General features: G+C 36.0%; 1 protein-coding gene across 1 annotated transcript; it reads left to right on the forward strand.

Annotated features, from left to right (window-relative positions):
• The first annotated feature begins 1,887 nt into the window (after positions 1 to 1,887).
• Positions 1,888 to 10,088, forward strand: LOC127442798 (nucleotidyltransferase MB21D2-like). The gene is made up of 2 exons (XM_051700994.1): positions 1,888 to 2,204; positions 7,154 to 10,088. The coding sequence occupies exons 1-2, from the start codon at positions 1,952 to 1,954 to the stop codon at positions 8,422 to 8,424; spliced, it is 1,524 nt and encodes a 507-aa protein (XP_051556954.1). The 5' UTR covers positions 1,888 to 1,951; the 3' UTR covers positions 8,425 to 10,088.
• The last annotated feature ends 15,743 nt before the right edge of the window (positions 10,089 to 25,831 follow it).

Here is a 25,831-nt window from a genome sequence, read left to right on the forward strand (position 1 = left end):
CACTCTAAATATGCGAGCTTTGCACCATTAAACTTAAGTAGCACGTAACCCTACATATAAACTAAATATTTACAGAAGCATCCAACTGCTATGTGTAAATGTTTATTTAAAAAAAAAATCAATGAAAACAAAGTTGGCCAGAATATGTACATATATAAATATAAACAAATATAAATATATGTAAACAAAATAAACATGCCTCTTAAAGTGCTCATAATTTCACTCTATTTGAGTTTGCTGTCTTTTTATCTGCAGTGTTTTAATTCCTTCCCCAGATTATTCTTGAGAAAATGTGAAAAGCCCAATGTTTGACAAGTGCTGTTTCTGATATCCTTTAAACAAAGATTCAAAGACACAAATAGCCACAAAGTAATATTTTTCATGACTTATTTATCAGGCGTGAGCATTATTCAGCAAGCCATGTTTCAGCTCCCACAAATGCTTTGCGGTATGAATAAATGATGCAAATGTCTACTGCTCATAGTTTTACTGTTTGCAGGTTTTATATAAGCTGTTGTTATTGTATTTGTTGTAACTTGCAGTTATTTGTCATTTAGTGATTACTCAGAGCTCATCTTATACTTAATATATTATCTTTGGTTGTCACTATTATTGTGATTTGTATGTCAATTAATGAGGTCCACATGAGGTATAATTAATGCACACATATACGGAAATATGCGTTGATGTGTAAGTGATTTCAAAATAAAAACAAATCATTCATTAATTCAAATTAAAAGCCATTGTATTGGCTTGTCTCGCAGAGTTTATTACATTTTCGGTTTGTTATAAGGTCTGCGCTGGCAGGGTGGCTGCCTAAATTGCCTGCAGGACAGGCCAGTACTTGTGCAGCAATGTGCTGGCCCAAATTACCCAACGGCCCACTGGGAAAACGTCCAGTGCTCCCGACGGCCAGTCCACCACTGGTTTAAAGGCAGAAATTTGAAGCTTATAATTTTATAAATACACACATTAATTCTTCTTTTAAAACTTGTTTTTTATTTGAGCTGTAAAGTTGTTAAATCATAGTTTTTACAGTCGTTTGAGGGTTTTAATGTTCGGCTTTATGTTGTTAAGTCAATGTAGTTGTAAAATTGGATATCAATTTACACAGAAAAGGTTGGTAAGAGATTTTATAACACTAAAATCATGTTAACTTGCAAATTGTTTACGTCTTGTGGTAATACTTTTGAAACAGTAAGTATTCTAGCGTTTACTGATTGGCCCCATTCACTTCCATTGTAAGTGCCTTATACTGGAACCCAGATTTATGCTTTTTCTTTTTTAAAAGGAGGGGCGAGTCGAAATAAATCAACATTATGTCACAAATGCTGTCGACTGAGATTAACTTGTACTGAACACGAAAGATTCCTTTAACAACTGAATATGTCAAAAATACATTTTGTTATATAGCTGTATGAGACTGTCCTAACTATATGACCTATGCTTGTTATTATTATATAAAAAATCTAACAGCAACAAAATAATAATTATGGTCTATATAAAAAAAGCTGATTTCTTGCATTTTGCGGTTGTTTAGCTTTTTATTTTATTATTATAGGCATTGCATGTATAATACAAAATATTTGTGGATCATTATTATGAGAAAGCGAAATATTTTTTCATCTTTTCCACATTTTGCCTCTCTCTCTCTCTCTCTCTCTCTCTCTCTCTCTCTCTCTCTCTCTCTCTCTCTCTCTCATTTTTTGTAGAGTGGTTTCTCTCAAAAACAGTGATATTCAACAGCATATTTTACAAACGTTTAAAAAGCACGAACGGTTTGTCACATTTTTCATTTTATTTAGCAGTGGGCTGTTCTTGGTTTAAGAAATTAAGACTGCATGTGGTTTGCATGACATCACGGGTCCAATCAATGACCACCTGATGTAAAAAAAAAAGGAGGGGAAACCACGAGAAACGTCGCATCCCCGACCATTTATCTGGTGTGAAGATGGCGGTCCCAGCTCAAAGCAGCCGGACCGGATCCTTCAGCAGTCTGGGGAACAGTCCGACCGCAACACCGGGCGGCTTGAACAACAGCCACAAGCTATGGTGCTGTCACGAGCTGGATTTCAGGTCCGGAGTGAAGATCGAGGAGCTCAACCGACTCATCCATGAATTCAGTAAACAAGACCAGCGCGAGTATGATGACCAGAGGGCACTGGAAATACACACCGCCAAGGATTTCATCTTCTCCATGCTCGGTAATAGCATCTCCCACTGATTAAAATCAGAATTATTTGATGAAAATCATCATTAACCTAGTATTATTATTAACTAGCCTATATATTAGCCTAATTATTTTATTAAGTGACACATGTTTTAATCTATTTAGAATAACCGAATAACCAGGACAGAAATGGTCAAATATAATATGATTTTTATTTATTCATTTAATGTGCATGGAAATGAAATGTAGGTTAATCAGGTCCATGCACAAGGTGCGTTTCCATCCCTGATATATGTGCTGTGTGCTTTCTACATCTTACATGATCAGACCACTCAATCCATTTTGGTCTGTTTTTAAGCGGTTTTATGTTTGACCCCTTGCGAGAAATCAATTCCACAGTAGTCAGATGAATACATGCGCTTAATCTGCTGTTTGACTGGATCAGAACGATATGTTGAATCCCCAGAAGTGAAGATTGTAAAGAAAAATCACTTTCAGTACCTTTGGCAAAGGTCAGTACCATTTGACAGAGCATAGAGAGGTGCATAAATTGTTATTGAGTGATAAAGCTAGTCATGTAATCATGTTAGGGTTAATTTAGAAACAAAAATAAAAAGTAAATGATTTAAGAAAAGGAGAGGAAAAAAAAAAGGATTCAGAGCAGGTTTACATGCTTAATAAGCCGACAATGTGTGTGCTCATGTAAACGCATTAAATGTTTTTTCTTTTATCAGTGTAAGGTCATAAACCACTTAAAGGAATATTCCAGGTTCAATACAAGTTCAACTCAATCTACAGCATTTGTGGCATAATGTTGATTACCACAAAAATTATATTGACTCATCGCTCTTTCTTTAAAAAAACAAAAAAAAGCATGGGTTCCATTGACACACTAAAAATGGAAATGAATGGGGCCAATTCATAAACATTAAAATACTTTTGCAAAAGTATAGCCACAAGACGTAAAACGATACGTGCTAACATGATTTTAGTGTAATTAAATGTAAAGTTATAGCCAATTTTACAACTTTGTTAAAGGGCAATGTAATGTCAACAAACCCTAAACCCTAAAATTCAAATAATACATGAGTTTTCACAGATTAATTAATGTAAGTGCTTTTATAAAATTAGAAAGGCAGAAACACATTTCTGCCTTGAAACCCTCCAAAAATTGGCCCCATTCACTTCCATTGTAAGTGCCTCACTGTAACCCAGATTTTTGCTTTTTGTAAAGAAAAGGAGCGACAAGTCGAATTTAAATTTTTGTTTTTTTAAAGTAATCAACATTATGCCACAAATGCTGTCGACTGAGATTAACTTGCATTGAACCCGGAATATTCCTTTAAGAATAAAAAGGACACAGGTAGATTTTTGCCAATTTTGCGTTGCATAATACAACTTATGCCACTAATAATAACCAAATCTCTGCACTGAGTTTTCATTAAACCACACCTAGACACACAGTGCTTGATAGGATTGAACATTTTTCTACTCTTGGAAAGCTCTGTGTATCCAAAAATAAACTATGCAGAAAATCAAAGGTTAGATTTTAGGTTTGGTTAAAAATAAGCAAGAATTGCTTTAACTTACAGTATGAAGGAAAATATTTTTATTTTCTTGAATTATAAAGAACTACACTTTTTGTTTAAAGTACTTCTTTATATATATATATATATATAAAACATGCATTACATCTTCTTGAATTTAACCTTATTTTAATCTAAAAATAATTTGTCTGGCACGTTCTGGTCATAGGCAGATTTAGTGTTGTGAATATTTTCATTGGCAAATCAACAGGCCTGTCCATCACTGAGTTTTGATTCCAAACTAGGCGGAAATGGGTGTAAAGCAGCATTCTTGCAATTGTGGGAACCTCATGTCCATTGAGGCAGAAGTAATGTACAGCCCTCTCCCATTCTGTTCTCACACTTTCTGTCTCTGCCATTCATCTAAACTCAATTCAGATAGCAGGAGGCTGATTGGCCAGCAGTGTCTGTGTATGCAAATGAGACAGATGAAACAAAAGTGACACTGAATATCTTTGAGAGTTGGAATCACTGTGAGAGAAAGATTGAAAAAAGGAGTGGATAGGGAAGAGGGGTTTGTGAATAGTTTAGGATTTTGCTATTAACAAAGGGTGTTTAGGGTGGTGGGGGTGCATGTGAAAGTTTGGCAGGAATTTATTTTTATACCTTTTTATATGAGAAACATTTTGTTAGTGAAGATGTGTAAAATTTACTACTTTGGAAATATATGAAGTGTTAGCCTTTGACTGATAATTTACTATATAAATGATTATTGGAAAGCTTCTAACATCTGAAATGTATTTTTATGCTCTTAGATATTGCAATTAAAACTTTGCGCTAAAGAGGGTATTTAGTCTTAACTCAGAGATTTGTTCTGTTTTATGCTAATCTGGCCTGGATTAGGTGACTTTGTTAATGTAATTGTTTACTCCATATAGTTGATAATAGGAATAGATTCAGATTTGTGTGTTTTTAAGAACCACCATATGGATGAATGTACAGGGAGTTAAAAAAAAAAGGAGAGAATTAAGATTGTTGAGTTGAGAATTAATAATTGGAAAAAGAAGGTGAAGTTCATGGACATTATGGGACATTAAGGAAATGAAAGGCCATTAAACTGCCTTCTGCATCCATGCTCAGCAACTACTGGGTGTGTATCACTTTAATGTCTCCCTCTGTGCTCCCAAAGCCATGCCCACACTGCAGAATGTAAGCAACTGTAAAGGACGTCACTTTCCTCCTTTATTCATCTGGAGCTTTTTCATAGCAGTGTTGGTTTTCAGGTTCTCTTATTGATCCGCTGGATATAGACACCTAAGAAGAGTGCTCTGATGTCTGCAGAGACGTGGGCTGAGTTCAGAATGGCATACTACTCATACTATTTTTTGCCATATGTGTCTATGGAAAATATAGTATGAGTAGTATGGTAGTATGCAATTCCGAACTCAGTCGCAGAAGAGCTTTGGACATGTGACTGAAAAGAAATGTAACAAAATGTCTTATTTAGTTATTTTTAACACTTTCAATTTAACATGTTAATTCAGTGCAATTAATTATTAAAAAAAAGAACATGTTAAATATTGCCGCAATTAATCATGTCACCTTAATAAGAAATTTGCCTAGTACCAACTGAGAAATTCAAACTTGAAATGCCACCTCCATGTTTTTATGAGTCTTAGTTGGACAGGCAACAAACCAACAGCTGATGAAAGACAGCTGTACGGAGCAGAGTGCATGGGCCTCAAAGTGTTTTTTTAAAGTTTCAAACGATGTTTAATTTGACATGTCTGCTAAATAAAAATCTGCTTTCATGGTTAGAGATGCTGAAAACTAGTGAAACGCGAACCAACCACAACAAGACGCATCAAAAGCATCCATCTGACGCATGTGTACAGACGAAACGTGCCCTGTGGGAACATCTCTTAAAGAGGCAGGTCATTCAAAATTAAAATTCTCTCATCATTTACTCACCCTCATGCCATTCCAGATGTGTATGAATTTTTTCTTCTGCTCAACACAAAGATTTTTAGAAGAATATTTCAGCTCTGTAGGTCTTCACAATGCAAGTGAATGAGTACCAAAATTTTGAAGCTGCAAAAAGCACATAAAGGCAGCGTAAAAGTAATCCATAAGACAGTGGTTAAATCCATATCTTCAGAAGTGATATGATGGGTGTGGTTAAGAAACAGATCAATAGGGGGCCTGGGTAGCTCTGAGAGTATTGACGCTGACTACCACCCCTGGAGTCGCGAGTTCAAATCCAGGGTGTGCTGAGTGACTTCAGCCAGGTCTCCTAAGCAACCAAATTGGCCCGGTTGCTAGGGTAGAGTCACATGGGGTAACCTCCTCGTGGTTGGGATTAAGTGGTTCTCACTCTCAATGGGGTGCATGGTAAATTGTGCATGGATTGCGGAGAGTAGCGTGAGCCTCCACATGCTGCGAGTCTCCGCGGTGTCATGCACAACAAGCCATGTGATAAGATGCGTGGATTTACTGTCTCCAGAAGCGGAGGCAACTGAGACTTGTCCTCCACCATCCGGATTGAGGTGAGTGACCGCGCCACCACGAGGACCTAATAAGTAGTGGGAATTGGGCATTCCAAAATTGGGGAGAAAAAAGAAACAGATCAATACTTAAGTCTTTTTTTACTATAAACTCTCCTCGCTGCCCAGTATGTGGCAGTATGCATGAAGAATGCAGATATCCAAAAACAAAAGAAGAATGTGGAAGTGGGGATTGATCGTATAAAAAGGACTTAAAAATTGATCTGTTTCTCACCCACACCTATCATATCGCTTCTGAACATATGGATTTAACCACAGGAGACTTATAGATTACTTTTATGCTGCTTTTATGTGAATTTTGGACCTTCAAAATTTTGGTCACCATTCACTTGCATTATATGGACCTACAGAGCTGAGATATTCTTCTAATAATAATTTGTGTTCTGCAGAAGAAAGAAAGTCCTACACATCTGGGATGGAATGAGGGTGAGTAAATAATGAGAGAATTTTTCTTTTTGGGTGAACTATCCCTTTAAGTCTACCTTGGACAGATTGACAAACTCTAATTGTAAAATCTATTGACGTGGACTGTAGACCAGTGATAGGCTAATGTTCAATCATATGGAAATAAACCAAACAATATATTGACTTCTTTTGCCAGTCTGTGTGTTGCTCCGCAATACACAATGGTTGATCCTGCTTAGGCTTTGTTTGGAACTGTTTTGATTAGCAGAGCAAAAATAGACAAAATAATTGTATTAACTTCTTGTTTATAGGAATGTTATATAAAAGTCATATCACACTCACAATATGGGTGGCCTATATGTGTCTGAGGCCAAATCACAGCCATGCTGATATTATTTACAACAGCGCTCTTGCTCGTGTGATATTGCTTAAATCTGTTATTTCCTCTCTAACCCCACTATCTATACCCTGTTTTGTCTTTTTTTCAGGCATGGTGCAAAAGCTGGACCAAAAGTTGCCTGTTGCAAATGAGTACCTATTGTTGTCTGGTGGTGTGCGAGAAGGTGTGGTGGACATGTACCTTGATGAGCTTGGTATCTATAACCGTGGCTTTGACTATGACATGGCCTTCACCCTGTTGGTTCCTGCCCTAAAGCTACATGACCGGAACCAGCCCGTCACACTGGACATGCGGCAATCAGCGCTGGGTCACTCATGGCTCAGCTTGCGACTTTTTGATGAAGGTACCATCAACCGCTGGCGGGACTGCTGCACGATGACCGACCATCTTAATGGCACCACCAACTACTTCTTCTCACCCACACTTGTAGCTGACTGGTTCCAAGAAGCAGTTGGATTGGTGCTGGCAGAGTTTCAGCGCAAACCGCAAAGGGGCACCCCGAGGGTGGAACGGGTTGAGCGTCACAGCACGCTGTTGTCTATGGTTTTAGGTGTGGGCAGCAGTCGTATGCTTTATGATATTGTTCCTGTGGTGTCTTTTAAAGGCTGGCCAGCAGTTGCCCAGAGCTGGTTGATGGAGAACCACTTCTGGGATGGGAAGATCACAGAGGAGGAGGTGATCAGTGGCTTCTATCTGCTGCCTACCTGCTCAGCCTCCGGTTGTAGAGAAAATGAGTGGCGTCTCTCCTTTGCCCGCAGCGAAGTCCAGTTGAAAAAATGCATCTCACCAGGACTCATGCAAGCTTACCAGGCATGCAAGGCGATTGTCATCAAGCTGCTGGCCCAGCCTACAGCTGTCAGTCCCTATTACTTACGAAGCATCATGTTGTGGGCCTGTGACCGGCTACCTTCAAGCTATTTGGCACAGGAAGACTATGCTGCACACTTTCTGCTTGGTCTCATTGACGATTTGCTGCACTGCCTGGTCAACAAGAACTGCCCAAACTATTTCATCCCACAATGTAACATGCTAGAGCAGCTATGTGATGAGACAGCTATGTTTCAGGCTCGTAAGCTTGTGCTTGTTCGCTCGGATCCAGCTGAGCACCTGCGCTCCATCATTGAGCAGGCCAAGGCTGCCAATAGGCTTACCCAGGAGATGCAACGTCGTGGGAGTTCCTCAGGTCTGCCGTCTCCACTGGAAGATCCCTCCTCCGCAGATCACCAACAGCCCGATGACCGGTTGGCCAAGAAGCTGCAGCAATTGGTGACAGAGAATCCAGGCAAGTCCATCTCTGTGTTCATCAACCCTGACGATGTCACACGCCCTCACTTCCGTATCGATGACAAGTTCTTCTGAAAGGAAAGATCTATTTTCACTTCTCCTCTGCTCTCCTTGCATTGATCATGATTGAACCTGGGCATGTGCATGACACTGTCCTGAAACTGGAGCTGTGTCCCTGTGCCTGCACACATCAGTAGTGACTGGAGAGATACTATGGGAGAAATGTACTGCAAGAGAAACAAAGATCTATAAGACTGGCCTTACTGGATGGAGAATGCCAACCTGCTGTTTGGATAGCTGATCTCGCACTTGCAGGGGTTCTAAGCATAGTGGATTTGGTATCATGATGACTCAGAACAGAGAAGAGCAGTGTAAGCCTAGCACAGTTTAGGCAATGAATTGCAGATGAACCATCAAAAATTCAGTATGTTCATAGATGGTATTGTGTTCTGAAGAAAAGTCTGACGTAACAAATATTTGAATCAGACAGTCTTATTCTCATGTTTATCCTTGAAGAAACTATACATTTGTTTCTGTACATCACCTCTTTGTGTTTGTGTTATATACAAATAATGCTTGGAGAGAACCTGGACAGAAATGAACTTCCTTGTTATTTATTTAGAGGAAACAATGGCAGGATTTGCCAGAGGAAGCCAACCCATATTCCTCTCTAAGGGATTAAAATCATATTCCCTAAGTGCAATTAATAGAATATGAATTTATGCCCAGTTAGAGTGTGTTGTAGTTGACAAAAATGTTCAACCATAAGAATGCAGAATACACTAAAGGGATTTTGTAACATATGGGGGTATCTGACTTACAATAAATTTCAGTGTAGGACATTAGTCATCTAGGTACTGTATCTCAAATAAAGATTCTAACTTGCCTGTGTTCTGCCAGTAAATAAAGTATAGGACAATAGTTTTGGAAATTGTGTTGGTTTAGAACATAGCTTCAGTCCTTTACATTTGTGCTATTCCTAGTGCAGAATATAAAAAGCTTTCTCATTAGCTCAAACAGGTGTAAGTAATAAATGAGAACTAGATAACAAAAGAAAGAAATGTTGAGAAATAAATATAATTTTAACATTTTAATAATGGTAGATATTGACAACATGTGCAGTGTTTTGCAGTGTATTTGATTGTTTAGAGTAAGCACAGGTAGGAGACTATGTTATGTAAATCATGCAAGTAAAGATGTATTTGGGGGGCCTGGGTAGCTCAGCGAGTATTGACGCTGACTACCACCCCTGGAGTCACGAGTTCCAATCCAGGGCATGCTGACTGACTCCAGCCAGGTCTCCTAAGCAACCAAATTGTCCCGGTTGCTTGGGAGGGTAGAGTCACATGGGTTAACCTCCTTGTGGTCGCTATAATGTGTGGTTCTCACTCTCGGTGGGGTGCGTGGTGAGTTGTGCATGGATGCTGCGGAGAATAGCGTGGGCCTCCACACACAGTACGTCTCCGCGGTAACGCGCGCAACAAGCCACGTGATAAGATGCGCGGATTGACAGTCTTGGACACGGAGGCAACTGAGATTCATCCTCCGCCACCTGGATTGAGGCGAGTCACTACGAAATTGGGCATTCCAAATTGGGCAAATGAGCTGAGGGAATAGTGTATTTATGATTAAAGTGTAAATACAGTAATATTTAACATGCAATAGGATGGAGCTCTTTAACTCCTATGTAACCATTGCACTGTAAAAAGGTTTTTAGGTAACCTAAAAATGTGCTTCATGTGGTACCATCTAAATTAAATTGTTTTACTCAATTCAAAAATTTTATTTAATTTGACTACATTTTATTTAATCTGACTGAACATTTAAAAAACATTCTCTCTTTCCTTGTTACTCACATACTTCAAAATTGCCTTTATATATTAGGAAGGGGAGCATCATATTTGGGGTTCACTGGCATCCAAAAGTTTGAAAACTCCTGGATAAGCTCATTTTAGCCTTGTTTCTTGAGTATCTTCCATTGAACTTGACACTAAATCCTAATGTAGATGGAGGGTTTCTTGTGCAAAGGCTTTAGATTTCCAAAGAGCAAGATTTGGCTCAATAGGAATTGACCGAGGATTGTTTTACACAGGAAATTACCAGAATGTTGGTGAATGGTACTAGTTTCACTGGGTCCACTCTGACATGCTCAGACACAGTGGACTCCACAGACATGCTGAATCAGCACGTTCTGTGACATAATATCCAAGCCTGCTCCTTTCCACATAACCACAACCGCAGCCCTGTTCCTGATGATGAACAGTTCCATACATGCATATACTGCAGCAGAAATAGACTCATCCACTGTCACCCATCTGTTTCAACCCTTCTGACAGTATTATAATTCTCTCAGACCAATACACACACACACACACAATGCTAGCATGACTTAATGCCCCATTAATTCATTACAAACCCCCAAATCCTGTAAATAAGTCTTAAAATGGTCCCTGTTACTTCTTTGTGTTTGAAATGAATCCAGGCCCCTGATATCAGCACAGAACACGGAACTTATAGCAGCATCTAGTTCTTTTTATAACAGCAGAGGTAACATAAACCATTATTCCCTTGTCCCTGCATACTGCTGATGGTGCGTTATTCAGAGTTTGATCAATGAGGCCATTGCAATTTCAGCATTCTAAAATTTAGAGAAAATGTGAAAGTTCAATGGATAGAACAGGAAAAATATATTGTTGCTCTAACGTTTGAAAGCATTTCTCACCTTCTCTAACACATCTTTGTATGCATTCAATCATACAATTTAATGACTGCCAGAAGTAGTGATTTTGCTGTTGCATGTGCAGTTTTTATATGGCAAGACTCTGTATCCTCAATCTGTATACTCAAAATAACACTATCGGAATTAATTGCAACACTTTGAAAGTGTCTCATGGGGTCCACTCCGAATAGAGTTATTTGAACACATTTTAAAGTGTTGGCACATTGACACTGTAATCAAGTTAAAATTCAACTTGGGTTGTTAAAAATTTACTCGGAGTGTAATTTGTTAACTCAATAGTGTTCTCTATTTTAACACTATATGGTGTAAATTTGGTATTATACAAAAATGACATATTAATTTGGATAAAACAGGTTTATTTTATTTTTTTCAAACATGTGCACCACATTGAATAAACTTAACATTCAACAGTAATTTTTCCAAAATGTAACAATAATGGCACTATGCATGCTCAGTTATCAGTCTCATTCGTTTTATCAAAGGGTTTACAATAGGCTCTTCAATGCATGTAACAAAAGTTGTCATTATGCACCGAATGTATATACAGTATGCACTGAAGTGTTTTCAAAGTACAGTATATTGTATCTACACTTTTAACAATAGTACAATATTGTTAAATGATGTGAGATCATGGGATGTTCCAGGAGTATTCCATGGGCTGTACAAAAATTCAGTACCATAATTTCTAGCTCAATTGGTAGTTGAAACAACACGCATTTCCATACCATTGAAAATGACCGTTTTACATATCTCAAATACTTAAACTCAATTGTTTTACAGTCCTTTTGAAAACAACAACAATAATAATAATAATTAGCAGAAGGAACCTGTAAAATTTCAACAGAAACTGTACAGTCTGGTCAATCACTTGAAACTTCCTCATTTTCTCATTGCGTGGTAACATCTTGGCTAATGTTCGCATGTTCATCCATGGAATGTCTATGCACAGTGTTAAGGTGCCTCCTGAGGTCATTGTACTGTATGTATGAAAGGAAATGGGACATCCTGTTTTAAAGTGCTACCTCGTAGGAGAGACTGAAGATGAAGTGAGTGTCTGAGCCTTGCATGGGACCACCTTTTCTTCAAGGATGGTGTGACTGGCTCCTTTCCTGTGGTCAATGAGCAAATAAAAAAAGTAGCGTTTTCTCTAGCAATAATACATCTTTACAGTTTAAAACATATATAACTTTAAAAATGATATTTTCTACTATTCAAAATGCCACACAACCTATGCTGTTTTAATAAAACATTTGCTAATAAATTCCTACGAGCCAAACTCTACAAAAACTAAACTTTACACACCTTAAATTACCTTTACACTGTTGGTTGTTTGCAGCTTTATCCAAACTAATCTTGACTGCTTTTTTCTGTTTTCTTAAAGTTCCGGGAAAGAAGATTCTGCTAAAAGAAAATTGATGACGTTTCACTATCCCATCTTAGAGGCAAGCTGAATAAATTAGCCAAATAAAAGTAGTTAAATGCAAGAATAAAAGGATTTCTGAAATCAGATTGTAAAACTGACCAAAGTGTGTTCTCAGGTTAAGGTTGAAGTGCTGTCAGCAGCTCCTCAAAATACATATTTGGCTGGTGAGTCCTGTGGTCTGTAACGGGCTTGAAATGGGATATTCACCACTTCGCCAAGATTTTTTATATCTTGTCTCCAAACAGAAATCTTTAAAGAAAAACACACATAGTTGTCACATATTTCAATACACAGGTTGCTTTTGCAAGGTTAATTTTATGTGGAATTTCAAAAGGTCAAAAAGCTAGAGATTTTCTCACCAATTCAGGCATATCTAGGAAAGAAAATGAAGCATCCTCTTCATGAGCCTTTAGAACATTATCAACCTGCTAGAATGACATGATACAGATTATGGTATGGTAACATAAAATTAATTTTTGCCATTAGTAACAAAGCATTTGTAACAGATTTTCTACTACAGTGTTGTGATATAAGAAAGCTACAGTAAATGACATCTTAATCCTAGCACTTATATCAAGAATGACAATATAGAAAATGATCTACATTAATATCCGCTCTCACAGAAAACCTTGAAATATTAGCATACCTCATATCTCTAGAGCAGATACCACTTTTCTTGCACTAAATAAACAAAACAAAATTACAAACAAATCATAGATTTAGGCATCGCTGGAATTTACCGAAGCATTCAGTTATCGTCAAAAAAGTTTGTTTGTACAGCAAGGCCAAACTCACATCTCACCTGCCACATTTATACGCTGTCAAATAAACTAATTATATAACGTTAAACTCAATTTTAAGAGCAAAATAAAAAATAGTACTTCAACTTAAAAGCTATTAATGACTTAAAATGCTTTAAATCAATGTTTACTTACCTCTTGCAGTGAGATTTGAAGATCTGATGGCTTCTGAATGTGGTGTGGTGGAAAGGGGGAAGGGGCTCCTGAATTAACACTTTAAGAGTTAACAGTGATCTTCATATCAACAATGTAGGTTTAACACTACATTTGGCCACCAACTCTTTATTTAAAGAGAGTGAAATACAGTTGTTTTAACTCAACCTTGTGTTAGATGAATTCCAATTTGAGTTAAATTAACTCTGAACTCCTAAACTTTTCATTAACACCACAATTTTAATAATTTGCTGTGGATGCTTCTGTATAGAAGTCACTTGGCTCCCACACAAGCGAAGGGTCTTTAGCAGCACCAAGTGCACAGCTCCGTAGACAGCGGTTCACTGCAAACATTTAAGGGGCTGTTCACACCGAATGTGTTATTGCGCTAAACAAGCTAGAGCAAGGGCTAAAGTAAAATGCAGGTATTTGAGATGCATTTTTAACAGTTAAAGTTCCTTTTAAAGCTGATGTTTGTCATTTTTTTTTAAACATACTTTCTCCTAACCCATTTTAAAGGAATAGCTCACCCAAACATTACAATTCTCTCATCAGCTGCATGTTTACATGCTCTGTGTGAATGAGCTGCTCTCATGAACACACCTGCCTATGTCAAGATTTATAGTGAAAAAAGAGTAACATTTTGGTCTGTTTCTAACCCTAAAACTGATCGTATTGATTGAAGTAATTACTTTTATGCTGCCTTATGTGCTTTTTGGAGCTTGAATGTTTTGGACCCCATTGACTTGCACTGTATGGAAAAATACACATCATATACAGTATCCTTTAAAATATATTAGTCTGTGTTCCACAGAGTATAGAAAGAGTTTGAGTAAGGTAAAAGGGTGAGTAAATGATGAGAATGAGTAAATTATGGGAATGATCATTTTTGGGTGAACTGTCTCTTTAAAATGCAAAACCAATTATAAGTAATAAAACGTTCATAGGTTAATTTCCCCAAAAAGTGTAAACACTGTGGCTCTGTGGCACTTTCAACACTTCTTTGTTTTGAGCAACTCGTCCAGCCCTAAAAACAACTTTGGCTCAACCAATAGCATGGGTTGGGCTACGACTGTCTGTTAGTTCGAAATTCGAACAAAGGCATATGAAGAATTTATTCAAAAAGCTGTTTGAAAATAATGTAAATTTTTGCAATTCCGTTTGGTGGCAGGCTGAAAAAAAAAGAAATGCCAGAGGCGGCGCAACGATCAAAACATCCTATTAGCGCATGTCAGAAATATGAATTAATCACTCAATCAGCCTAAATATATATTAGGTTACACCAACAAACAAATTTTAAGGGTTAGATCAGATCAAAATAATCGCATAGCACTTTAAAAGAATATTCTGGGTTCAATACCAGGGTTGCTGCAGAGTTTTTAAAATCAAACTTAAGACTTTTTAAGACCTTTTTCAAGACCTGAACAAATAAAATTAATACTGTATCCCCATACCAAAACAAACCCAAACAATCTCAGAATAAATCATGTATCACAGACTCTTAAACAGGCAGAGGCACACATTCAACATGGCCTTAACATTGCTTGTCAGTAAAACAGGGTAGGATATATGCAAGTTTAAAATACTCAAAGACATGTTTTCCACACACACACACACACACACACACACACACACACACACACACACACATATATATATATATATATATATATATATATATATATATATATATATATATATATATATATCACATATAAAATTGGTTTATGTACCATTATATAAATAAATACAAATTAGAGGTCGACTGATATTGGATTTTGCTGATTCGATAATGTGTTGAAAGAAAGCCAGTTAGTCTGCCAATAGTTTTTTCAAATTGGTAGCCTATATTAAATGTTAATGAAATGAAATACACCGGGGACTCTTATTTTGAAATGTTTGCGCTTCACTGCTTCCAGCTGCTCATTCAAACAGTTAAGGGAAATAAACAATATAAACAATTCAAAGTAAACACTCACAAGCCCCAGCATGATTGAAGAAAATACAACAGTGCCACATTTTCACTTTGAAGGATGCAGCGCTTGCATTTATTTAATGAAATCATATTCTTTTGAAGTTTGATAATCAGATTAGATCATGTCACAATTTCTGTCTTTCCACCCCCAAATTTAAGACCTCTTTAAATGATAATTAAGACTTTTGTTGTATCATTTAAGACTTTTTATGACCTTAAATTTTGACATTTTAAGACTGTTTAAGGATCCGCAGGAACCCTGAATACAAGTTAAGCTCAATCAACAGCATTAGTGGCATAATGTTGATTTAAAAAAAGCAAAAATCAAGGTTACAGTGAGGCTCTTACAATAGAAGTGAATGTGGCCATTTTTTGGAGTGTTTAAAGGCTGAAATGTGAAGCTTATCGTTTTATTAAAGCACCCGCATTAATTCTTCAATCAAAACTTGTGTATTATTTCAGCTGTAAAATTGTTTAAATCGTTGTTTTACTGTCGTTTTAGCGTTTTTCGTTACGGGGTTACATAGTCATGGCAACTATGCACAGAAAAGGTTGGTAAGCGATTTTATCACACCAAAATCACATTACCATGCATATTGTTTAGGATTCGTATTTGAATGTTTTCTGATTGGTCAATTCACTTCCATTGTAAATGCCTCACTGGAACCCAGATTTAAGATTTATTTATTTATTTTTTAAGAAAAGTCTCATGTTATGAGTCTGAACATGACATTTAACCTGAATGATCCGCTTCAACTACTACACTATGAGAACATGCATAATGATTGAAATGCATTTGTTTGCTGTTTACACAGTCTAGTACTGTCACAGAGACCGGTGACATTTCCCAGGACACTTATTTAAGTGACATCTTTCAGAAGGAACATTTTCTGCATACCATTCCATAAAAAATAGCTTACAACACCTTTAAAGTAACAATTGCAGGTTACCACAAACAACTGAAAAACCAGCAGTGCTTGCTCTCTCTCTCTCTCTCTTTCTCTCTCTCTCTCTCTCTCTCTCTCTCTTAAACACACATACCCACCCTGTGTGTACGGGATGTAAAGTCACTCATGCTCATTCATCAATAGTGTTCTCTAACGAGGTTCAGCGCTCTGCTCTCCGACAGGCACAGACGCATCCCTGCAACTACTCAGAGACACAGCAGCACCCACCAGAACTCCCTTTAAAATAGTGCGACATGGATAAAGGAGACAAAGGTAAGAAACTTTTTAAGTGAAAGCATTTAAGTGTTTATTATCATGCCTCGAGGGAGTTATGTGGAGTGAATGTTGCGCTCAGGGGCTGTTCAAGGAAAGTGAACTGCAGACCTGATCCGACAGATTCGATAAGTGTGCTGGGCTTGATTTTATGCTCAATGCAGTATCTGGACCAAAGGTTTAGCAAGTGGGAAAGATCCTGTAGATCTGGACATTCCGTTAGGAAGTGGTCACATTTAACGTTGTGTAGTTGCTGTTGAGTGGATGTACATTAGCGTTTAGAGAGTGTGCCACAATAGAGGCAGTGGATGCCACATCCACACTTGCTGATTTTTGGGAGAGATCTTTTCTGGCAAGTAAGGGCAGGGCCAGTACTCCTATAAAAAGTGCTGGCTGTCCACTTTTTGGGTGAGATGACTGTGTGCTGTGGCTTTTGTGGCACTGAGCCCGCTGATTAGCATGTGCGTAGAACATCGTTCTAGCAATAAGGAGCTAAAAAGGTTAGGAACTGGATGGACACGTGTGTATGTGTATTCATGTTATGTGTATTTATGTTAAGCTTGTGATGTTATCCTTTTATGGCAAGATGAGTTGACTTAAAACGTTAATTCTTGATATATAAAATGCTGTCATTACTTGCAGGAATACACATTCGAAAAACTTAACAACTAGTTTTTACAACTAGTAAAAACTGTAATTCTTGATATCTGTAACTGCATTTTCACTAGTAGAATTTCACAATGATCTGTCATTCACTCCCATTCAAAAAGCAATTACGGATATCAAAAAAGTAATTTCTTACTAGTTGAAATTCCAATTTTATATATGCTCACTGAGCACCTTATTATGAACACTATGGTCATAAGAAAGTGCCTGACGTGGTCTTCTGCTGTTGAAGCCCATCCGTCTCAAGGTTCGATGTGTTGTGTGTTCTAAGATGGTATTCTGCTCACTACAATTGTACAGAGTGGTTATCTGAGTTACCATAGCCATTCTGTCAGCTCAAACCAGTCTAGCCATTCTCCATTGACCTCTCTCATCAACAAGGCATTTCTGTCCACAGAGATCAGCAGTTACAGAAATACCCAAACCAGCCCATCTGGCACCAACAATCATGCCACAGTCCAAATCACTGAGATCAAATTTTTTTCTCCATTCTGATGGTTGTGAACATTAACTGAAACTCCTGACCTGTATCTGCATGATTTTATGCATTGCATTGCTGCCACATGATTGGCTGATTAGATAATCTCATGAATATGTAGGTGTACCGGTGTTCCTAATAAATTGCTCTGTGAGTGTATCAGCAATGCACCTCTTATTAGTAAAAATTATAAAAAAAATTTATCAATAATTTAGTGCTGTCAGTCGATTAAAATTTTTAATTGCGATTAATCGCAGATTTTAAAAGTGCTAAAATTCTACTTTAAATATACTTATTTTCCAATCAAAATGCATTTATTTGCTTCTTAGAAAAAACAAAACAAACAACAACAAAAAAAAAAAAAACAATATGTAACAATAGTCTTGTTTCAAAAAAAAAAAAAAAAAAAAAAAAAAGAGCCTTCCACAGTATAGAAATACACTAAAATAGCACCAATTCAAGTCACATTAAAAGAACTAGTCCCCATATTCATTATATAATATTGCATGTTCATTGCAATGGGCACTAAATCTCTTAAACTCTCATCCTCCACAATGTTAATCTGCCGGTAGACTGTGGCTATCTGCTTTGTTACAGCAATTGTGAGCCGCATTCATGATTTACGTCAGGGTGTCAACGCCAGCTTCGAGCGCCTCTTTGAACTCCACATGAAAAGCGGTGCAAACGTCCCGTTCTGCATTTACGTGATAGTTAAGATTTAACGTGCTTCTGTGATAATTAAACTGCGCCTTACAGAGGCTGCAAAGTACTTGATTTATCCCATCTGATCTTGTTTTGTACAACAAAAAGTGTTAAGAGGATCTTTCCCCATCATTTTATTGTTGACACAGCTGTGTGTGTTTGTAGTGTGTGCTTCAGTGTAATGACTCAGGGCCGACACATCGCAAAGGTTCCACACTTTTTCAACCAGTGTATATGCTGGTTTATGCTTTATTAATGCTAAATGCGTTAATCGCGATTAAGAAAAATTAATGCGTTAAACTTTTCAAATTAATCGCATGCGTTAATGCGTTAACTTTAACTGCTATAAATAATTATATGGTTACTAGTGCGAAGGTCCATTGATATCAAAAATAAATTACAGCAAGTAAAAAGGCTTTGATCTCTGTAAATACATGATTTAGTATTCAGATATCTGGAAATTTTGGTTATCAATAAATTTGAGGGTGATTAAAGATATCTAAAAAGGCTTTTTTACCAGTTACAAGCACAATACAATATATCAAAAATTAACATTGCTGTTAGTGAAAACCAAATTAATGATATCAAAAATTAGCATTTTTAATAGTTGCAATTTAGTTATGGAAATCAGGAATTAACATTTGCACTTGTAACAATGTAATTATTGATATCAAAAATGATCATTTTTACTAGTAAGAAGTGCATTGCTGATATGTGTATTTCAACTAGTAAGAAATTAATTTTTGATATTCGTAATTGTGTTTTGAATAGGAGTGGATGACAGGTCATTGTAAAATTCTACTAGTGAAAATGCAGTTACAGATATCAAGAATTACAGTTTTTACTAGTTGAAATTCCATTTGTGATATCAAGAATGTGTATTTCTGTGAGTGATAATATAATTTTTTATATAAAAATGTACCTTTTTACTAGTTCATGTGTAATTAATAGACCCTTTCACACATTTTACTGCAATTTTCATGTTTGAGATCATGTGTGAACATGTCCTTTTTGAAAATATTGGTACATTTTTCTCTGGCAGTTTCTCTTAATGAGAAGTTCTGTCATAAGTACCTATACATGTCCATTTTGATGGTATGTGTGAACAGCACATTTGGTACATTTACCAGTAAAAAAAATCAAAAACCCAATGATTTTCCTGTAATTTACCTGGTTGCATGTGTGAAAGGGGCTACTGATATCAAGAATTGCCATTTTCACTAGTAATTACATTCTTGATATCAAGAATTAGCATTCTAACTAGTGAACATTGATGTGTTGATATTAATAATTCATATCCTGCACAGGATTAAAAGTCAATTCAGCTTGCCATATCCTTTTGCTGAAAAAGTGACTGAAACCTTGTCAAACCACACACACACACACACACACACACAGAGAGAGAGAGAGAGAGAGAGAGAGAGGTTGGGGACGGAGATTTGATTTTTGCAGTCAGTGTAAAGGTTTTCACTGTTTTCTTAGCTTCATCAAGCCTGACATCTTTCTGCTGACCCACACATCTTTTCTGTTTGTCCATCGTTTTCTCATAAAGGAGTGCACTCCTTTCCATCTTGCTGCTCTACTATAGCTAGCATCTCTCCAGTCCCTTCTCTTTAGCCAGCAACAATGTTTATCATTCCCAATTGCATGTTTTATCTTTAAATCACTGTTGCAAACTCAGCAATGCATTATGTATAGCTGATGTATTATGCACATGTACAACAATAAGCTTTAAAAAATGTAACGTTATAGACATGGTATATTTTCTTATAGTACTACACTTTTAAAAGTGGTAACCTGCAGTTTTTACTTTAAGAAAATGTGTATGTGTAACCAAATGTATTCAGGTTGAAACAGTGATGTTAAGTAATATGTTTTACTTCAATCAAACCAGTTAATCTACACTAAAAAAAAATAGCACTTTGGCTGAACATGATTCAGTCATGGACAGTGGTTCCACATGATTGAAACAAGTTCTCTTAACAAAGCTGAATCAATTTAAACTCAGTAAAATGGACAATGTAACACTAACTAGAATGAATGGTGTTTGTTTAACTTGAATGAATGGTGTTCATTTAACATGAATGAATGGTTTTCATTTAACTTGAATCAGTTATTTTCTCCGACATTTAAGCCTTCTTGTTTAGCCTACACGATTATTAGGGCTGCAACTAACGATTATTTTGATTATCGATTAATCTATTGATTATTAGAACTATTATTTGACTATTCGGTGATTATTGCAATGATTAATCATTAGCTCTTAACCGACTATTCTGCTTGTGCCCCGACTTAAAATGTTGTATTAAATGTGCTTACTAACAATAAAGAGGACAAAATCATCTTTTAAAAATACCTCTAAATGACATTCACTGAGTTAAAGGGAAAAAAAATAATTTTTATTAAGTTTAATTCGGTAAAGAAATTAACTGCAAAAAATCCTGTTATTAGCAAGTGTTTTTGTCTTGTTTTCCATTTAAAATTGTCTAAAAATCCTTATAACAAGATACATTTACTTGAGAAGCAACATATAAGATATTTAGACTTGCTTTAAGAGAATGTATCTTAAATATAAGTGTATTTTGCCACTTTGGTTTGGTTATACTTCTGCAAGTGCAGTAAAGAAAACATATTCTTATATTCAAGATCTATTCTCTAAAAGCAAGTCTAAATATCTTATATGCTGCTTCTCAGGTGAATGCATCTTTTTTTAAAGGATTTTTAGAGATTTTAAAATATTTGTATTTTTAATATTATATTCAACATTCTCAGATAAAAACATTTTTTCTGAAGTATAGCTGCAAAAACAAACAAAAAAAAAAAAAAAAGTACGTTGTTTTAAAGGAGTTTTAGATATTTATTTTGGAAAACAAGCCAAAACAAAAACAAATCAAAAATGTATTTTTTTGCAGTGTATAATGGGGCGAAGATTACCCTCTCTCACCTTTCTGTTCACTTCAATCCATCTTTAACTCACAAAAAAACAAACTCTCTCTTATTAATAAAGCTGTGTATTGCCAATTTTCTTCACGATAAGAAATGCACAGTGACACATATACTGTATTATGATTCAATAAGTCGCGAGCCATCACGTTATAATCTAGCTGCATTAAGCATGCTCGAGGGATGAGCGTCCACACGGCAGAGTTTGCATCAGCCGGGTGCAGTTTCAGTCTCTCCTGCTTAGATCGGGACATTTGCACAACTCATAGAAGAGGCGCTGACCGCACAGAGAAATGCCAGTTTTTGAGTTTGTAGTTATTTACATGATCTGCTTGCGTTTTATCTGAACTTTAATAAAGCTATAATGCATTAAATATAACTGCATTAAAGATGTAAAGCCGGGAAGTTTCCTTTAAAGATGCTCGACATGCAAGTTTTGCTTCAACGGAGCGGCAGCTCCACATATTCCACAACAAGAGTGCTTCTGTATTTACTTATTTTGTATTTTTGCATATAATTCCCTCATACTTTGTGATCTACATCAACTGAAGCTGTTTGAAAAGTTCTAAGTGCATCTGGACTGTGGGCAGTGTAATTCTTCCTCTCCTCAGTCAGGCGCGAGCTGCAGTGCTGCTCTCACGCGTCATCATTACAGTTGAATGTGATCTCATGCTACGTTAAATGAGGTTAAACGACTATTCGACAATTACAGTTTTTTATTGTCGACGTTGTTGATAATGTCGACTAATCGTTTCAGCCCTAATGTTTATATCACGTTAAATGAAGTCGATTTGGTCAAGTTACTAGAACTAGGTATAATGCCAGTTATAAATGTCAATCCTATTTTCTCATTCTTCAGTGACTGTCAAACGAGACTCTGAAGTCTGTTGTACATACCACATTCAAAGCTTAAGGGAATACAGGTTCAATACAAGTTAAGCTCAGTCGAAATCATTTGTGTCAGTACTGATTACCACAAAATTATTTTTACTTGTCCTTCCTTTCCTTTAAGTAAGGTACTTACAATGGAAGTAAATGGGGCCAATATTTGGAGGGTTTAAAAGCACTGTAAACTCATATAAGTTCTACTAACTTAAATTTGAGGCAGCTGATTGGCTTTACTTTTACAAGTTTCAAAACTTAAGTCTCAAGTATGCATAACTTGTTTTTCTCAGAAAATATAAATTAAAAGAAATGATTTTGGTCCAATCAAAATATGCAATTACTAATGTTTATTTTAATTAATCGAATATTTACACTTGTAAAAATTCCTTTGTAACACTGCAGGACCATTTACAGTAAATGAACGAATACATAAAGACTCTTTAAATACAGAGTTTATTTTCAATACTTAAAAGGTATAGATTAATACATTATTTGTAAAGATATCAGTATTGGATTAATTCACATAGATGTGTAAAACAAAAATGTAAGAACTTTTTTTTTTTTTTTTTTGCTTCACATTTGTTAAGAGCCCACATGGCCACAGAAGTGTCCTTAAATGTGCTTATAATTCAGTTGTCTGTTGTTATGGAAGGAAGAGGCAGGGTTAGATGAAACATTGCCCTGTTAGCAGGAAATGATCCTCTTAGTAGCACAATGTGAATGGCTATGTTCTGTCCTGTTCTACATGTCCTTTACTTCTCTTCTCTTCTCTTCCCTTCCCTTCCCTTCCCTTCCCTTCCCTTCCCTTCTCCCTCTCTGATGGCAGAATGATTCAGTTATTCAGCTGCAGAGAAAAGAAAACAACTCTGCTGCAGCTATGGGTCACACATCAAGCAGCTAGCTACTTCTCTTTTTCAGTTGTATTTGTGCACTGTATGCTCTTTTCTTGGTTATTCATAAGAGATTTCAGCTTCCAAAAAAAAAAAAAAAAAAAAAAAACTTCACCTTGGCTTAGATGACCAATTTAAACAAACTGACTTGGAATGAAAGTTGTCTCAGGTTATCTTAGGTTAACACACAAACTCTATTAATGCTTGTATGAAATGGCAGTATAGAGGCTGCTGTCTTGTTCCTCACTTACTGTTGCCATTACTCTAAAATGTGCAAGTTTTATATCATGTTTATATAATTAAAAGATGTTGTGCATTAAAAAGGAATTAATGATAAACAAATGGGCAATAAACTGACTTACGTTTTTAAATCGTATTTGGAAGTTGTCGAATTCTTTCACAAATTTATGAAACTGGTCTGTAAGACTTATCCTTAAATTCTGTCTGTAACCCATTACAGGATAAATTTGGCTTTATGTGGATTAATTAGCCCTTTTTTGGTTATCACATTACATTAATGTTTTCTTTAAGGGCTTAGGAGAGGGTTTATTAATGACTAATAATTCATTTACAAATGCATTAAAAATATTTGAAATGTGGTTATAACAACATGCATAAAAAAGGTGCCTTTCTTTAAATACCTGCCAAATAGTGAGCCATTTTACCTCATATGTTATAAATGCTTAATAACTTTTAATTCAACATTAGTAACCTATGAAAATGTACCTTAATGTAAAGTGGCCACCTGTGAAGCATTTATTAAAGAATTGCCAACATTACAATTTATTTATTACATTTATAATATGATGTGTGCTGCGAATGAACATAAAGACCAAAAAATATGTTTTTGCAGAGAGGACTTTAGGTAAATAATCTAGGACTATGTAAAGCCATTCTTTTAACATCATCGTGACAAGTACAGTGACAACATAAGTGGCAACAAAAGTGAGTCAAGTCATTTCGATAATTCATATAAATAGAGAGCGGAATGTAGCAAAATGACATAATCCCTCTTTTTAATCTCACTATAATAGTCTATTTTGCTACATTTTGACATTTTTATTTATTATTTATTGGTTTATTTGTATAGGTACAGTATAAAAACATGATTTCAGCACAAAACTAAAAAAGATGCATTGAACAGAGATTATAGCACATTCTAATTTGCATCTCAGGTCCCTAGATAGGTTTTTTTTATTATTATTATAAAAACCTACATAAATCAAGCAATATAAATTAATTGTATACAAAAATTAATAGATAAATACTAAGATTGCTCCCAACCCTGGTGACATATAGCATAAAAGATTAGACCAAAAATTCATTGAGATTTCAAAACGAGTACAGCTCCTGTTTCTTTTAAACCAGCACTTAACCAATATTATGAAAGATTTGATGTCTTTTATTGATTTTATTTCAGACGGTAGCATAATCATGAATAAATCATGAATTCAGGCATTTTTGATTAATATGAGTAAGTGCATTAATGTGGCATTTATAACTTGTAAGTTAAAATGCTCACTCTTTGGCAAGTATTGGAAGTTGCCCTTTTTATGCATGTTGCTATGATTGCATATCATTTTTTTACAACGCACATGTAAATGACTTATTATTCATTTATGAACACCTTTAAAAAGCCTTAACAAAGGGGACATTAATGCATAGTGTGACCCATTTTGTAATATGCAGAATGTGTTCAGCCTATTGATGTAAAGTAACTGGCCAGGCACAAGCTTAGTTGTGTGAATTACAAACACCAACTCTCTTGTGCAAGATTCCAGTTCCAAGATTTAAAGGGATAGTTCACCCCAAAATGAAAACTATCTCATCATTAACTCCATCCCATTAAAGCCATCCCAGATGACTTTCTCTTTTTTTCTGCTGAACACAAATGAAGATTTTTAGAAGAATATTTCAGCTCTGTAGGGCCTCACAATGCAAGTGAATGGGTACCAACATTTTCGAAGCTCCAAAAAGCACATAAAGGCAGCATAAAATAATCCATAAGACTACAGTGGTTAAATCTATATCTTCAGAAGCGATATTAGTGTGGGTGAGAAGCAGATCAAAATTTAAGTCAGTTTTTACCATAAATTCTCCTTCCTGCCCAGTAGGTGGCGATATGCACAAAGAACTTGAATCGCCAAAAACAAAAGAAGAAGAATGTGAAAGTGAAAGTAGAGATTTATAGTAAAAAAGACTTAAATATTGATCTGTTTCTCACCCAAACTGTCTTCTGAAGACATGGATTAAAACACTGGACTCTTATGGATTACTTTTATGCTGCCTTTATGTGCTTTTTGGAGCATGAAAATTCTGGTCACCATTCACTTGCATTGTATGGACCTACAGAGCTGAAATATTCTTCTAAAAATCTTTGTTTGTGTTCTTCAGAAGGAAGAAAGTCATACATATCTGGGATGGCATGAGGGTGAGTGAATGATGAGAGAAATTTCATTTTTGGGTGAACTATCCCTTTAAGCTACTTGTACTGAATACAGTAGCCTAATATATAATGTGCTTTACAAAGCCATTTGAAGTGCTTTGAGTTTTCTGCCAGCAATTTGTGCGAGCACTCCCATGGTAAATATTTGATTAAAGGTCCTC

The sequence above is a fragment of the Myxocyprinus asiaticus genome, chromosome 6 (assembly GCF_019703515.2).
Source record: "Myxocyprinus asiaticus isolate MX2 ecotype Aquarium Trade chromosome 6, UBuf_Myxa_2, whole genome shotgun sequence".
Taxonomy (NCBI): Eukaryota; Metazoa; Chordata; class Actinopteri; order Cypriniformes; family Catostomidae; genus Myxocyprinus; species Myxocyprinus asiaticus.

Coding starts and splice junctions, on each gene's coding strand:
- LOC127442798 (XM_051700994.1), top strand. CDS start 1,952: ATGGCGGTCCCAGCTCAAAGCAGCCGGACCGGATCCTTCAGCAGTCTG. Junction 2,205..7,153: donor TTTCATCTTCTCCATGCTCG/GTAATAGCATCT, acceptor TCTTTTTTTCAG/GCATGGTGCAAAAGCTGGAC.